Consider the following 14,521-nt stretch of genomic DNA (forward strand, 5'->3'; position numbering starts at 1 on the left):
CTACATGGACTAAACCACTCAGGAAGGGGGAATACCACAACTAAGTGCACATAATTACAACTAAATCCCTCCTTAGCCACAAAAAAAATACAACAATAAATCAATGTGATGTAAACATAACTTCTTTCGTGATCCATAAGAAAAAAACTCAATACTGAAAACAAAACACCCATAACAGTAACTCAAGACACCCCCCTTTTAATCAGCAGTTGGTTGCTCCCGTCTGCTCAAAAGGCAGAGGAGGGCCATGTCCCAGTTCAACGGTTTCACACTTTGTCGGCTGCATTTGAAGGACGCTTATGTCGCTTCCAGCGTGACAAGACCTGGCCCATTTCACCCAACGAATACGTCCGACAAATGTGCCCCGCGTCGCTAGCTTTTCCACGGAGATCGGCCGCGAATGAACCGTGCATCTGAGCCGACTTCGCGCACTTCTGTATCTCATCATGCACCGTGCGTCGCTTCTTCTACAGGAGAAAATCAGCAGCTGTCACAGTTACTAGGCGAAGTAACATAAGTGCACAGACAGCGGCTGACGTACGCTCTGTGGTGTAGGCCTGTCCCATTTCGATCCACAGAGGCTACATGGAGGAGCACCCTTCATCTGACGGGCCCTTCAAATGAATCAGGACACGGCGCAGGAGCTTTGAACCTCTTTTTTGCCTTGAGATCCCAACACAGGTAACTCGTGTCGGCAGATTGTAAGGTATTTTCTAGCAGTGCAGCACTAGATCAAATGCAGAGCAGCGTGGGGGCTTACTCTGGTCTTTTCTTATCTGTATCCCCCTCTCACTAAGGAATGTGTGACCTCCACTTTGAGAGGGTTATAAAACAGTCACCTTGTTTGACTTTGCTTGAAGTTTCTTAATGTGTAACGCCATGAGGACCAGAAGAAGACCCGCCTCACAAACACATGCATTGAAAGACACTATAAAAGTTGTCAGCATGTACATTTAATTCAGCTCTTTTCTATCCTTTCCTGGGAATCTGCTGCTTTATTGTTCACTTTCCCTGTGCAGAACTCATTAAACCTTCTGACTTTATGTTCCAGTCTCTTGGTCCTCTTTGACTTTTACACTAGAAACAAACATTCTTACAATTCTTTTTAATTAACTCAATAAACAAGTTCAGCCGATACTCAAGTCTGCATTTTAATTAGAAGTTTTATTTATTATTTAAAAGTTACCATATTAGTAATTAATGGAGTCTGGCTTGCTCCTTTACTTTCCAAAACAGATTTTAAAGTCTTTTAGTCAATAGTTCCTTGGAAAATGGGGAATTTAATGGGAAATGTACTTTTTTTTTACCTTGTGAGGGGCGAGAACTGCTGCGATCATAAAACCTTCTCATTGTATTCCGCAAAGATGGTAGTAAGAAGCTGCTCACTGAAGTCTTTAACGAGGGACTAACAAGTGCTGAGTAAACCACGTACAGAAACGACAAACGCGGCGTTGCACCTGTTTATTTTCTCCTTTACGATTTGAGACAGTTGGCACGGCAACACAGACAACAGTAGATTACACAAAGAGGTATTTACTTCTATGGGATATGAAAGAGGAGGTATTTACTTCTACGGGGTATTAAAGAGGAGGTATTTACTTCTGTGGGGTATTAAAGAGGAGGTATTTACTTCTGTGGGGTATTAAAGAGGAGGTATTTACTTCTGTGGGGTATTAAAGAGGAGGTATTTACTTCTGTGGGGTATTAAAGAGGAGGTATTTACTTCTACGGGGTATTACAGAGGAGGTATTTACTTCTACGGGGTATTACAGAGGAGGTATTTACTTCTACGGGGTATTACAGAGGAGGTATTTACTTCTACGGGGTATTAAAGAGGAGGTATTTACTTCTGTGGGGTATTAAAGAGGAGGTATTTACTTCTACGGGGTATTAAAGAGGAGGTATTTACTTCTGTGGAGTATTAAAGAGGAGGTATTTACTTCTACAGGGTATTAAAGAGGAGGTATTTACTTCTACGGGGTATTACAGAGGAGGTATTTACTTCTACGGGGTATTACAGAGGAGGTATTTACTTCTACGGGGTATTAAAGAGGAGGTATTTACTTCTGTGGGGTATTAAAGAGGAGGTATTTACTTCTGTGGGGTATTAAAGAGGAGGTATTTACTTCTACGGGGTATTAAAGAGGAGGTATTTACTTCTACGGGGTATTAAAGAGGAGGTATTTACTTCTACGGGGTATTAAAGAGGAGGTATTTACTTCTGTGGGGTATTAAAGAGGAGGTATTTACTTCTACGGGGTATTAAAGAGGAGGTATTTACTTCTGTGGGGTATTAAAGAGGAGGTATTTACTTCTACGGGGTATTAAAGAGGAGGTATTTACTTCTGTGGGGTATTAAAGAGGAGGTATTTACTTCTACGGGGTATTAAAGAGGAGGTATTTACTTCTACGGGGTATTAAAGACGAGGTATTTACTTCTACGGGGTATTAAAGAGGAGGTATTTTACTTCTGTGGGGTATTAAAGAGGAGGTATTTACTTCTACGGGGTATTACAGAGGAGGTATTTACTTCTGTGGGGTATTAAAGAGGAGGTATTTTACTTCTGTGGGGTATTAAAGAGGAGGTATTTACTTCTACGGGGTATTACAGAGGAGGTATTTACTTCTGTGGGGTATTACAGAGGAGGTATTTACTTCTGTGGGGTATTAAAGAGGAGGTATTTACTTCTACAGGGTATTAAAGAGGAGGTATTTACTTCTACGGGGTATTAAAGAGGAGGTATTTACTTCTACGGGGTATTAAAGAGGAGGTATTTACTTCTGTGGGGTATTAAAGAGGAGGTATTTACTTCTGTGGGGTATTAAAGAGGAGGTATTTACTTCTGTGGGGTATTAAAGAGGAGGTATTTACTTCTGTGGGGTATTAAAGAGGAGGTATTTACTTCTACGGGGTATTAAAGAGGAGGTATTTACTTCTACGGGGTATTACAGAGGAGGTATTTACTTCTACGGGGTATTACAGAGGAGGTATTTACTTCTGCGGGGTATTACAGAGGAGGTATTTACTTCTACGGGGTATTACAGAGGAGGTATTTACTTCTACGGGGTATTACAGAGGAGGTATTTACTTCTGCGGGGTATTACAGAGGAGGTATTTACTCTACGGGGTATTATCTGCTAACACATAACATATTTAGATCATGGCGTTACCTTTATGTTTTGAAAATGCAAAATTCGCAGAAACCGTATTAACATGTTTAGAAGTTTCACTTTCGTTTCTGAGTCTCCCCTGTCTTTGCTCTCTACATTAAGTCACTCCCCCTTCAGAGCGCTGTCATAACACAGTTAGCGTGTGTTCCGCTGATTGAACTACAGCACATTGCATCAGGTTTGTGGTGTTGCTGGGTTTTGCATCATGTTTTTGTGTATTTATGTAGTGTTGTCGTGTGGGAGCATGGGTGATGTACTGTGGGCTTGTGGGCGGAGCCTTGTACAGAGTCTTACAGCTAAACATATGAAGGGTTTGAATAGACCCAGGAGAGATCACTAGATTACTCAAACATGCATGAACTTCATCTTCATCTGGTCTTCCATTTATTTATTTATTTATTTCGCTTTTTTTTTCAGACCAAGGTTTAGTTTGTTTCATCCCTGACAGTTTGGCCTGCTCACTAGCGCTCTTCTTCACAGTGGTCACGTGATGTTACTGCAGCGTGTCCGTTCAGGCGATCTAAACAGGTTTTGACGCCGTCTTCCTACCAGCAGACGCAGAACGACAGCCTATCCCAACTGGACAGAGGATAGAAGACGACGAACAAAAACACTGAGGGAACGAGGGGGCTTTTTTTACTCTCACACACCTGGGATAGTGTCCTACAGATGGCGCTGTCGTCCTGCCTGCGTAAATCGGAAGACGTCACCGAAACCCGTTTAGATCAGCCGACCGGACACGCTGCAGTAACATCACGTGACCACTGTGAGTAAGAGCGCTAGTGAGCAGTCGAAACAGGGATGAAAACAAACTAAACCTTTGGCTGAAAAATAAATAAAATAAATAAATGGAAGACCAGATGAAGACGAAGTTCATGCATGTTTGAGTAATCCAGCGATCTCTCCTCTTCTTAAGTTTAGCTGTAAAACTCTGTCTCTCTCCATAAATAAAATAAAAAAGAACCTTTTCAGACATGTTTTTGATGAGGGAACAACTTTATACCACAGCAGAAAACTCAAAAAACAAACAAACCAAAACGGCGATATAGCTGCATTGGAAATTTATGGTAATATCTGTTTTGAACAATAAAACATTTGATTTACTATAATAATCATAATTATAATAATGCATTTTATTTATAAGCACCTTTCAAAACACCCAAGGACACTGAACAAGACAAAATTTGATTAAAAAAAACATACTAATACAATAAAACTAGGTGCATTTCTTGACACTGAAAGTCGCGTCACAACAATAAACACGAATGAAAGCGAATTTGACCCGTGCAGGCCTAAGTGAAACATTTACACTTTATGAGTTATGTGAGTGACAGCACACGGGCCGTCGGTAGAAACACTATTAAGAAGATTCACGAGACAGAAATGTTGCGATGTGTCTCTGTGATTTGAAGATCAAACGTGGAGGGAGCTGCACATACAGACGCACGAGCTGCACACAGATGAGTTCATTATGCATGAAGCGAGCAACAGGGGGATGGAAAAGGAATAAAAAGAGAAAATACGTGAAGGCGCACGTCAATGTCAAGAGTATCACGTGTAAGTTAAAGATTTGACTGTGTATTTAAAACGGTGTCAGCTGATCCGCTCCTTTCTCTCAACAAAACCGTCCAGTGTGAAGTGAAATGTATACGGATCTGTGACTGTATTCAAATAGTTTCAGTTAATAAATAATAACATATGGGGCTTATTAATAATTCCTTCAGTTTTCACTCAGTTCATATATAGTGTTCCCTGGTTTATCGTGAGGTTATGTTCTAAAAATAACCCGCAACAAGCGAAATCCGCAAAGTATCGGCTTTATTTTTTACTTATTCTCTCTGTTTTTGTCTGTAAAACCCCTCACCACACACTTTATACACTTTTCTCACACAGGCGTTAACATTTTCTCACATTTCTCTCTCGTTTAAACTCTCTCAAAGTTCAAACCTTCGTAGGCGTCTTTGTCGGTGCAGAACGTTTCATCGACATTGTGGGTTTTGTCGGGGAGAAAACGAATTGCAAATGTACAGCACTTCAGAGTCACACTGTGATCCAACGTTTATGTAAATTTGTCTGAACACATTCTGTACTGGACAGGAGACACGGCACGGAGGAGACTGATGGACAATGGTCTACAGTCCAACAGCCAATCAGGACGCACAACACAATGGTCTACAGTCCAACAGCCAATCAGGACGCACGACACAATGGTCTACAGTCCAACAGCCAATCAGGACGCACAACACAATGGTCTACAGTCCAACAGCCAATCAGGACGCACGACACAATGGTCTACAGTCCAACAGCCAATCAGGACGCACAACACAATGCACGTTCATGCGATTGTACTAAATTGTACTAAAAACGTCCGTGAAACAGCGAAACCGCGAAAGGTGAACTGCGATATAGTGAGGGACAACTATAAACATTCAAACATGGCTTTTAATCTGTGTCTTGGGCCGCTCCTCCATAAATCACGCTATTATTCAGTCAAATTAAGTTACACTTAACTCTTTTCTTATTTCGATCCCAGTCTAGTTCTGATCTAGTCCAGGTTTAGTTCCAGATTGAGTCCCAGTTTAACATTAACACATTAATGAGGCAAAATGTGTGTTAAAGCAGAAATATTGTGCTTGTGTTTGCTCTATACTTATAATCTCTGACACCCGTGGATTGTTATGTTATAATTTGTACATTTTTAATCATAATATTCATCTAAAACGATTCAATAAAAGAAACAACTCCACTGACTTTTAGAAAATTGCTTTGACGTTGCAGTAAACATCACAACAAAGAGCCTGATTAATCAAACTAGCAAGCAGCAGGTTTTTGTACCAAAATGACTACACAATGCTGCCAAATCTCACACGTGTCACTGATTAAGAAAATAAAACTGGAGAATGGGGTAAGTACGTGACAGTGGGTGAGTTTCCTCTGGGGAGTGCTACTGTCTCAGGTGCCTGATCGCTGAATGCTCGGTGATGACCGGATCCTAGACGCTCCTCCTGTGCCCTGATCCTGTTCTGTGGACCCAGACCCTTCCTCTTCCCTTCCCTCGCCTGGCTGGATGACCCGGTGCCTCGCTGGGGTGGCTCCTGTCCTGCTGTGGGTGGCTCCTGTCCTGCTGTGGGTGGGGCCCGTCTCTGTCCCTGAGTTGAGCAGCTCTGGCCCTACAGACTTGAACTCTATATGCAAATGGGTCCTGGTTGAGTCCTGGTTGAGTCCTGGTTGAGTCCTGGTTGAGTCCTGGTTGAGTCCTGGTTGAGTCCTGGTTGAGTCCTGGTTTAGTCCTGGTTCAGTCCTGGTTTTGTCCTGGTTCAGTCCTGGTTTTGTCCTGGTTTAGTTCTGGTTTAGTGCTGGTTCAGTCCTGATTTAATTCTGGTTTTGTCCTGGTTTAGTGCTGGTTTAGTGCTGGTTTTGTCCTGGTTTTGTCCTGGTTTAGTCCTGGTTTAGTGCTGCTTTAGTCCTGGTTTAGTCCTGGTTTAGTCCTGGTTTTGTCCTGATTTAGTCCTGGTTTTGTCCTGGTTTAGTTCTGGTTTAGTGCTGGTTCAGTCCTGATTTAATTCTGGTTTAGTCCTGGTTTAGTCCTGGTTTTGTCCTGGTTTAGTTCTGGTTTAGTGCTGGTTCAGTCCTGATTTAATTCTGGTTTTGTCCTGGTTTTGTCCTGGTTTTGTCCTGGTTTTGTCCTGGTTTTGTCCTGGTTTTGTCCTGGTTTTGTCCTGGTTTTGTCCTGGTTTAGTCCTGGTTTAGTCCTGGTTTTGTCCTGGTTTTGTCCTGGTTTAGTCCTGGTTTTGTCCTGGTTTTGTCCTGGTTTAGTCCTGGTTTTGTCCTGGTTTTGTCCTGGTTTTGTCCTGGTTTAGTCCTGGTTTAGTCCTGGTTTTGTCCTGGTTTTGTCCTGGTTTTGTCCTGGTTTAGTCCTGGTTTTGTCCTGGTTTTGTCCTGGTTTAGTCCTGGTTTTGTCCTGGTTTTGTCCTGGTTTTGTCCTGGTTTAGTCCTGGTTTAGTCCTGGTTTTGTCCTGGTTTAGCCAATGGCGGTGAAAACAGGAGCTGATCAGCAAAATGGTGTCTTGAAAATAAGTGATTAAAAATTGTTCAAACAACAATCACTCCAAATCCAACTTCAGGTGAGTAAATGGTGAAGGGAAACAACTATAACATGGTTCAAAAATTCCCCAAAAATTCCCAAGTAGCAGCAAAGTCATTTTAAATACTACAAAAAAACAAAAACTAAATCTAAGTAAAGACGTCTTGTGCGCGATAAAGTAAGAATGATACAATACCGATGAGGAGCTTGGGGAAGTTGGAGGTCTCGATGCTGTGATAAAAAATGGTGGCCGTGATTCCAGCCATGAAGGCCAGAGCTGCAGGCATGTACAGGTGCAGGTGGAGCGACTGGCTGAACCTGCAAAGCACAAGGCAGAAACAATCAGCGTGAAAGAATAAAGTGTTTTACATTTACAAGGTCACGTCAAACTAATATTAAAGCTTCTATATTATGCAAAATTGACTCTTATGAGCTTTAAGCCGTGTTTTAATGCTGTTACCTCATCAAAAACAGACCTGGAGTTGTGTTTTTTTCATTCACACATGTTTGAGTACCACTTTATTATTAGTCTGTAACATCTCCAAAGCTCAAAATGCTCTGTTCCACCTTGTGATGTCATCAAGTGGTAGTTTTCAAGTCAACAACTCCTTTTACCTTTAGTTCAGTAGAGATTGGCAATTCCAGATTGGCTGAAATGATTCAAATGATTCTAGTGAAGGTGTGTGGAGTTTAAAAACACAGTGGAGCACTTCCTGCATCACCACATGATGACATCACAAGGTGGAACAGAGCGTTTTCAGTTTGTTTTGTTCGGTGTGTTTGTGTGTTAAACATGTGTGAATGAAACAAAACACAACTCCAGGTCTGTTTGTCATGAAGAAACAACATTAGAACAAATCAGAAAACAGCGTGATACAAGCCCTTTAACGGTGTTATTGCTTTGCTTGGAATGTTCCACTGTGTAGCTTTAAATCTGTTTCTTCAATTACAAGCTGTTTTATTGCTCAAAAACAGATTGAAACACATGTATTGAGCGGGATTGCCTTTCTATAGACCAGATCGTTTGAGTGATTTGCTTCTCCCGTTTGGCTCCGTAGAGATAGATAAATTTAATGCTTTACTGCGGCACCGTGGAAGGAAATCACATCTCCACGGAGACGAGCACGTGACAAACCCCCTCGTCAGAACCCACCAAGTTCACATGCAATACAATATACGCAATTTATACCATTGCTTCTTACAACTACATTAATTACTGAATAAAAAAACACAGAATTGAACCATTATCAAGCCAACATGTTGTGATATTTAAACTCACCCATCGGACACTATGCCCTCTGCAATCTCACAGACGAGGATGAAGAGGAGAACGAAGGTGAGGAGCCAGCGCAGGTTGTGTCCAGGGAAGTGTAGCCACGTACTGTGATGGATGTGGACTTTAGAGCTCTGACTGCCCCAGCCTATTACAGAGAAACACAGTGTATCGGAGCTTTAGTGCAGAATACAAACTCACTGGTGTGATAGAGGAAACATACAAGTGTCTGCGTGTGTGTTGTTCAAGAGTATAGATGGATTTATTGGAGTAAAGTTGTTAGAGTTGCAGAATCAGAGGGTCCGTCACCTGTTTTTGTCATGATCCTGCCTTTTCTGTCTCCCTGTGTGCTCTTCCCCCTCCCTCACCTGTCTGTACCTGGAGCTGGGCGGGGCTCTCGGCTCCTCCCGCACACACCTGCTGTCCATCTGGCTAATCACCACACCTGCCGTGGATAAGAGGAGCTGGGAGAAGACACTCAGTGCGAGGTCGTTGTCGTCCCTTCATTCCTGTGTTCCTGTCGTGCCTGCGTTGCTCTGTGTTGCTTCACCCTGTTCCGTACTGGATTATCTGCGTTTGGTGCCGGATCCTATGTGTGCCTTCAGCCCTGCTTCGACTCAGCTTTGACCCTCCTCCGACCCTGCTTCTCTGCCCTGGTACTGTATTGGTTTTTCCCTGCACTCCACGTTCCTGGATCCTGGCCCGCACCTGGCTTCCTGCTCACCATCAGATCAACCCTCAGTTTTGTATCTTGTCTCAATCTGTACAATAAACACTGTAAATATTCCCCGAGTCTGCACTCTTTGGTCCGCTACACCCACCGTTACGACAGTTTTATTTCAATGGAGACGCGCAGGGCAAGTTAAACCCGCTACACGTGATCTGATTTAGGATTCTCATGAGCCATATCGTAAATTCATAACCACAAAACATCACCACTTCAACTGCCAATAAAATAAAGCGTCAGGGGCAGATGGAGCGACAGACACAGAGGTGCTAAATAATTTAAAGACCACTTGTAAGCTGTTAAACTGGAGCGTTCTCATCCATATTATCTATTAGAATTTGTCCTCTGCAAGTAATAAATAATAACGTCCAGTCTAAAAAAACAGGGCGATGATCCAGTTTGAAGTGTTCTTTAAAGAATAAAACGGTGACAGTGGATCCTCCTCTGTGTTTGTTTACATCCACACAGCGAGGATCAGGGTGACCCGTGGATGTATTAAAATAACTGGAGGGTCCTGCTTCTTAGAGCTGTCTCGAGTTGGATTAGTGGCCACTGATTGGTACTACAACACAAAAATCCCTCCTCGCCAAGATAGGATTTTACTCGTAGAACACAATGTAATCACAAACTGCTCATGTTCAGCCTGACAGGGACTGACAAGGGCGGACAGGGCACCTACAGCTTTCACAAAGGTCGACTTTTGTGCCGATTCTGACCCATTTTCAGATTATAAACTTTGTCTCAGCTCAAAATCCGTCTGTTGTCTTAAAAAACGTTTATTGATTGCCTGCTCTAGCTAAGCCCACGAGCTGATGAACATGTGAGTGACGTGAACGAGCCACAGGTTTAGAACAATGTCAGAACTGCCCTTGAAGCATAAACATTATCATTTATCATTTGTAATTTCTTTATTATTCCCTTGTCTCCTTCGTGGCTGCTCCGCTCTGCAACCTCTTGTCGTGCAAAGTCTCGTGAGGGAAAGCTCAACTGTGCATCGTCCATGGGCAGGACCAAACGTACCTAGCTGCTAAAGGCTAAACACGTGACATGCAGCATTGAGCACGGCCCCTTGACTTCAATGGGCGGCCATGTTTAGACCCCGGGGCGTGGGGGGAAGCTGCTGCAGATTAGCGATAGTGAATCTACTTTATCTCCTTCTGTGGATTAAAAGCATTTATCTGAACTACAGCACCACATTTCACAAATACTAATACCTCAGTTTTGACTTGCATCTAAACTAGAAAGGTTTTATTCTAGAAAAGGGCGCGCTCACAACTTTTAGCTTGTGGTGTGCAGGCTCTTCGCTGCAGTCTTCAAATCTTATCCGATTCTCTTTGTGTCTGACGTCTGCGCTTTTTGTTGCACGTTTTAAAAATCGTTAAAGCCCGCAGTGTGTGGCAGGTTTAACAGCTCAGATCTGTGGAGAGGCGAGCCCGCTCACAATAAGGACGCATGTTTTTCAGGGAATTTATGAACAAACTATAGATTCCAGGAAAAGCCATACAGAGTGATAATTTACAATGACTTGATAATAAGCTGGTTTTATATCTACATTTTGGCAATTGATGAAGGGAAACTAAACGCTGACGGACTGACCTTTCAAATTAAAACGTGCACGACAACAATAACAACAAATTATTCAAACCAAAAGGGCAATAAAACAATTACAAACATCTCTCTGAAGGATGGATCACACAAAAATCCCACCCGTACAAAAGTGTAATTGACCTGCAGTAAACCTTAAAAGCAGAACTCACAAATCAATTTCAAGGCTATTTGATACAGCTAAAGTCCACAGTGAATAGTTTGAAATATACCAAATATAAAAAGCTTCGCGAGCAGACGTGAGCTGAAAATTAAAGCACCACCAGTCCCTCTCCTGAGACCTGTCCTTGGCGCGGCGGTCGTAAGAAAACGCACAAACCTAAAGTGACACCGAAGTGGCAGAGCTGGGACTCACTGCAGCTCTGAGGATTCTGTGATTTCTGATTTTATTTTAATGTCATTCTACAAAACCACGCAATAAACCCCCCGTGTATTAATTATGTATGCCTTTGTCTGACATTTAAACCCAGGGGAGTCGGCGAGGAGGGGGGAAAGGCGTCTGATGTCCCCGGCCCAGGGTCTTAAAGGTCCATTATTAGACGCATCAATCAATTTTCGTCCTCTTATACCGGGCCGGGTCACGGGGGCAGCGGTCTTAACAGGGACTCTCAGACATCCCCCACCCCAGACACGTCCTCCAGCTCCTCCGGTGGGACCGTAAACCATTCCCTTACCAGCCGAGAGACTTAGTCCCTACGGCGTGTCCTGGATCTTCCCCAGGGCGTCTAATATCCACATATTGGACCCTCTTCATGTTCATTCACATTAGAGGAGGGGCCCAAGTGATGCTTCTTGCCTTGGACCATCAAATTTTTGTCTATGGGTCTGTTTAAACCACAACAAATACATTTAAAGAGATGTTTTAGCTCATTTTTGTTAGATTTCCAATAACTCTTCTGATTATAGTGATTCAAAAACATACAGAAATATTAATTTTGTCCATGTTTACTCCAGGTTTAGTCCTGGTTGAGTCCTGGTTGAATCCTGGTTGAGTCCTGGTTTAGTCCTGGTTTAGTCCTGGTTTAGTCCTGGTTGAGTCCTGGTTGAGTTCAGGTTGAGTCCTGGTTGAGTCCTGGTTGAGTCCTGGTTTAGTTCAGGTTGAGTCCTGGTTGAGTCCTGGTTCAGTCCTGGTTTAGTCCTGGTTTAGTCCTGGTTTAGTTCATGTTTAGTTCATGTTTAATCCATGTTTAATCCATGTTTAATCCATGTTTAGTCTGGGTTTAGTCCTGGTTTAGTCCATATTTAGTCCATGTTTAGTCTGGGGTTAGTCCATATTTAGTCCATGTTTAGTCTGGGTTTAGTCCTGGTTTAGTCCTGGTTTAGTCCTGGTTTAGTCCTGGTTTAGTCCATGTTTGTCCAATATTTCCCTTCACTAACTACAGTTAAACAGATGAGGTTTTTAGAGCTGCAAAAATGATCATATACATCATTTAAAATAGACTTTTTTATGTAATTAATTAGCTCCATAATTGTAATGATTCTTATGTGATAATTTGCACAACCCAAAGCCTAACAGTGAGAGTACAGGGTTTATTTCCGTACGTTCCAGTGCCATAATGAGGCAGTATATGGTCCTGCAGCCGGAGGTGACGAGCTGTAACCCAACGCCAAAGGAAACCACCTGTTTAACACCGGACAATACACTTTCAATTAGGGCAGTGAAGCTAAAATACACGGCATCTTTACGATCTAAAAACGTAATTACAAAGGGAAGTGATAAGATATATTAATTATATTTGTTCTATTGTACATTGGGGTCTGAATGTTTGTTCATTTCCAGATCGTTGGATTGGAAGAATGGATCAATATCACACCTCTGGGTTTGTTTCTATGAGGTTGTGTTATCACGAATCGAACAAAGATACGGGACATTATTGAACTAAAGCCAAAGATACAGATGTGATTGAAGCATCGATGAGGCTCTGGAACAGCGAACACGGCAAGAAATCCAGTCTCGTCGTGATGCTTCGTGCTCATAAAGATGTGATTAAATGAGATAAAAACTTTGGAAACCTTTGTAATATTTGTATGGACGCCTTGTATTATTATGCATTATTCATTCATTTTATTTATTTGAGCTCTATGTGAAAAAAGTCAAATAATAATAGTTGCAGAAATACAAAATGTCATACAATTTTTTTACTTTATTTTTTATTTAAGGGTCACTGTTTTTGTCACTGTTTTTGTTCTGCTTGTCGCTATTGAAATGTAACTGTTTTGACTGGAATATTCTACCCTATGGCATCTAGCTCCATAGACAAGCCGGTTACAGGTCAGATCTGCGGAGAGGCGACCCTCCTCACAGTAAAACGCATGTATTTCTTGGTATTTTTTATTAATACAAATACCTTAAAGTTTAATGCCATCTGTGGGTCAGTGGTACAGCTTTAAAACACGACTGCAAGACCCAAAGCCCCAAACTGATCACTGATGATTTAACCAATTGGCACTTTGCAGTTACATCGAGCTGGAGGTGTCCTACATGCATCTCTATGACGGAATCTTCAGCAGTTGCCATATCAAGAAAAGTTTTAAGATTGTCTGCAAACTCAAGAACAAATACATGCATTTAAACAACACATTTTCAAAAGCCTGTGATCAGTCCGAGCGTTTGATTTTCAGCAAAAACGTGAGAGCGGCTAACCGAGAAACTGTTGGCTAACGCTAGCTAGCTTGCGACTGTAATTTCATGTGTGAGAGACTTGTCTAACAGCCCGAATCATCCCACCTGTTGTAGCTCCAACTAACCCAGCGTTTTCTGATTCGACTGCGTTAAAATGAAGATTAAAGTCTAACAGAGCTTCAGACAGAGCAGTGCCCACAGTTAGCATCACACCCCTAAGGAATATTGACGAAATCCGCTGCAAACTATACATTTCTGATCTTGATTCGATTCAAATTTGATTAACAGCACGAGAACTACTTCCATTTGAATTCTCGCCTGCGTTAGCGCTCCAGGATTATTTGATGAGTATTTTGCATTACGCATCGTGCCGACTCATCGATTCACGTTGTGGGGAATCGGTGAATGATAGTACACCCCGAGTCATTCATTCCCGCTCCCCCGCCCCCCCCCCCCGCCCTCCCCGTGTGTCTACCACTCACCGATGAAGAGTATGGGGAAGGTGATGAAGAGCAGAAAGACATGAGGCACCACGTTGAGCGCGTCCAGAAAGCAGCCGTTGTTGAGCACACCTCCGTCCACGTTGTAGGCAGACGAGTTATTCTCATTCCCGCAGAACGCCAAGGACATCGTGGCCGAGGGACTCTGCGGGGACCCGAGGAGGAAGAAGAAGAGGAGGAACAAAGCAAAGAAGAAGAAGAAGAAGACACAGGTGAACGCTCAAAGCATGCTGAACAAAAACTAAATCCTCTGCTTGGTCCTGTTAAGTCCCGTCCTTCGTGAATGAAAAACACATTTAGAGAAAGACTAAAGAGGGTAGAGGAAGGGTCACAGTCCGGTGGAGCGGCTTTGGCTATTGGCTGCCACTTTAAGCAGCTCTCCCATCCGACAACATCTGCATCCCGGGAGTTCGCGTTCCGGAGACATCCTTTAGCAACGCAGCCTCACTTCACTGGAATCTACATCACTCAGAAAACACACTCTGCGTTGGCGCTATATCGGTCCGTTGCAGAGCTCAAACAAAGTCGACCTTGGGAG

General features: G+C 42.7%; 1 protein-coding gene across 1 annotated transcript in view; it reads right to left on the reverse strand.

Annotated features, from left to right (window-relative positions):
• abcc8 (ATP-binding cassette, sub-family C (CFTR/MRP), member 8) overlaps positions 1–14,113 on the reverse strand; it is a 122,000-nt gene extending 107,887 nt beyond the window's left edge. The window contains exons 1-3 of the mRNA XM_033968232.2: positions 13,966–14,113; positions 8,535–8,676; positions 7,452–7,573 (exon numbers count right to left, since the gene is read on the reverse strand). Coding sequence (XP_033824123.2) covers positions 7,452–7,573; positions 8,535–8,676; positions 13,966–14,113 — 412 coding nt within the window. The remainder of the gene's footprint in view (positions 1–7,451; positions 7,574–8,534; positions 8,677–13,965) is intronic.
• Positions 14,114–14,521: the final 408 nt, after the last annotated feature.

The sequence above is a fragment of the Periophthalmus magnuspinnatus genome, chromosome 6, assembly GCF_009829125.3.
Source record: "Periophthalmus magnuspinnatus isolate fPerMag1 chromosome 6, fPerMag1.2.pri, whole genome shotgun sequence".
Taxonomy (NCBI): Eukaryota; Metazoa; Chordata; class Actinopteri; order Gobiiformes; family Gobiidae; genus Periophthalmus; species Periophthalmus magnuspinnatus.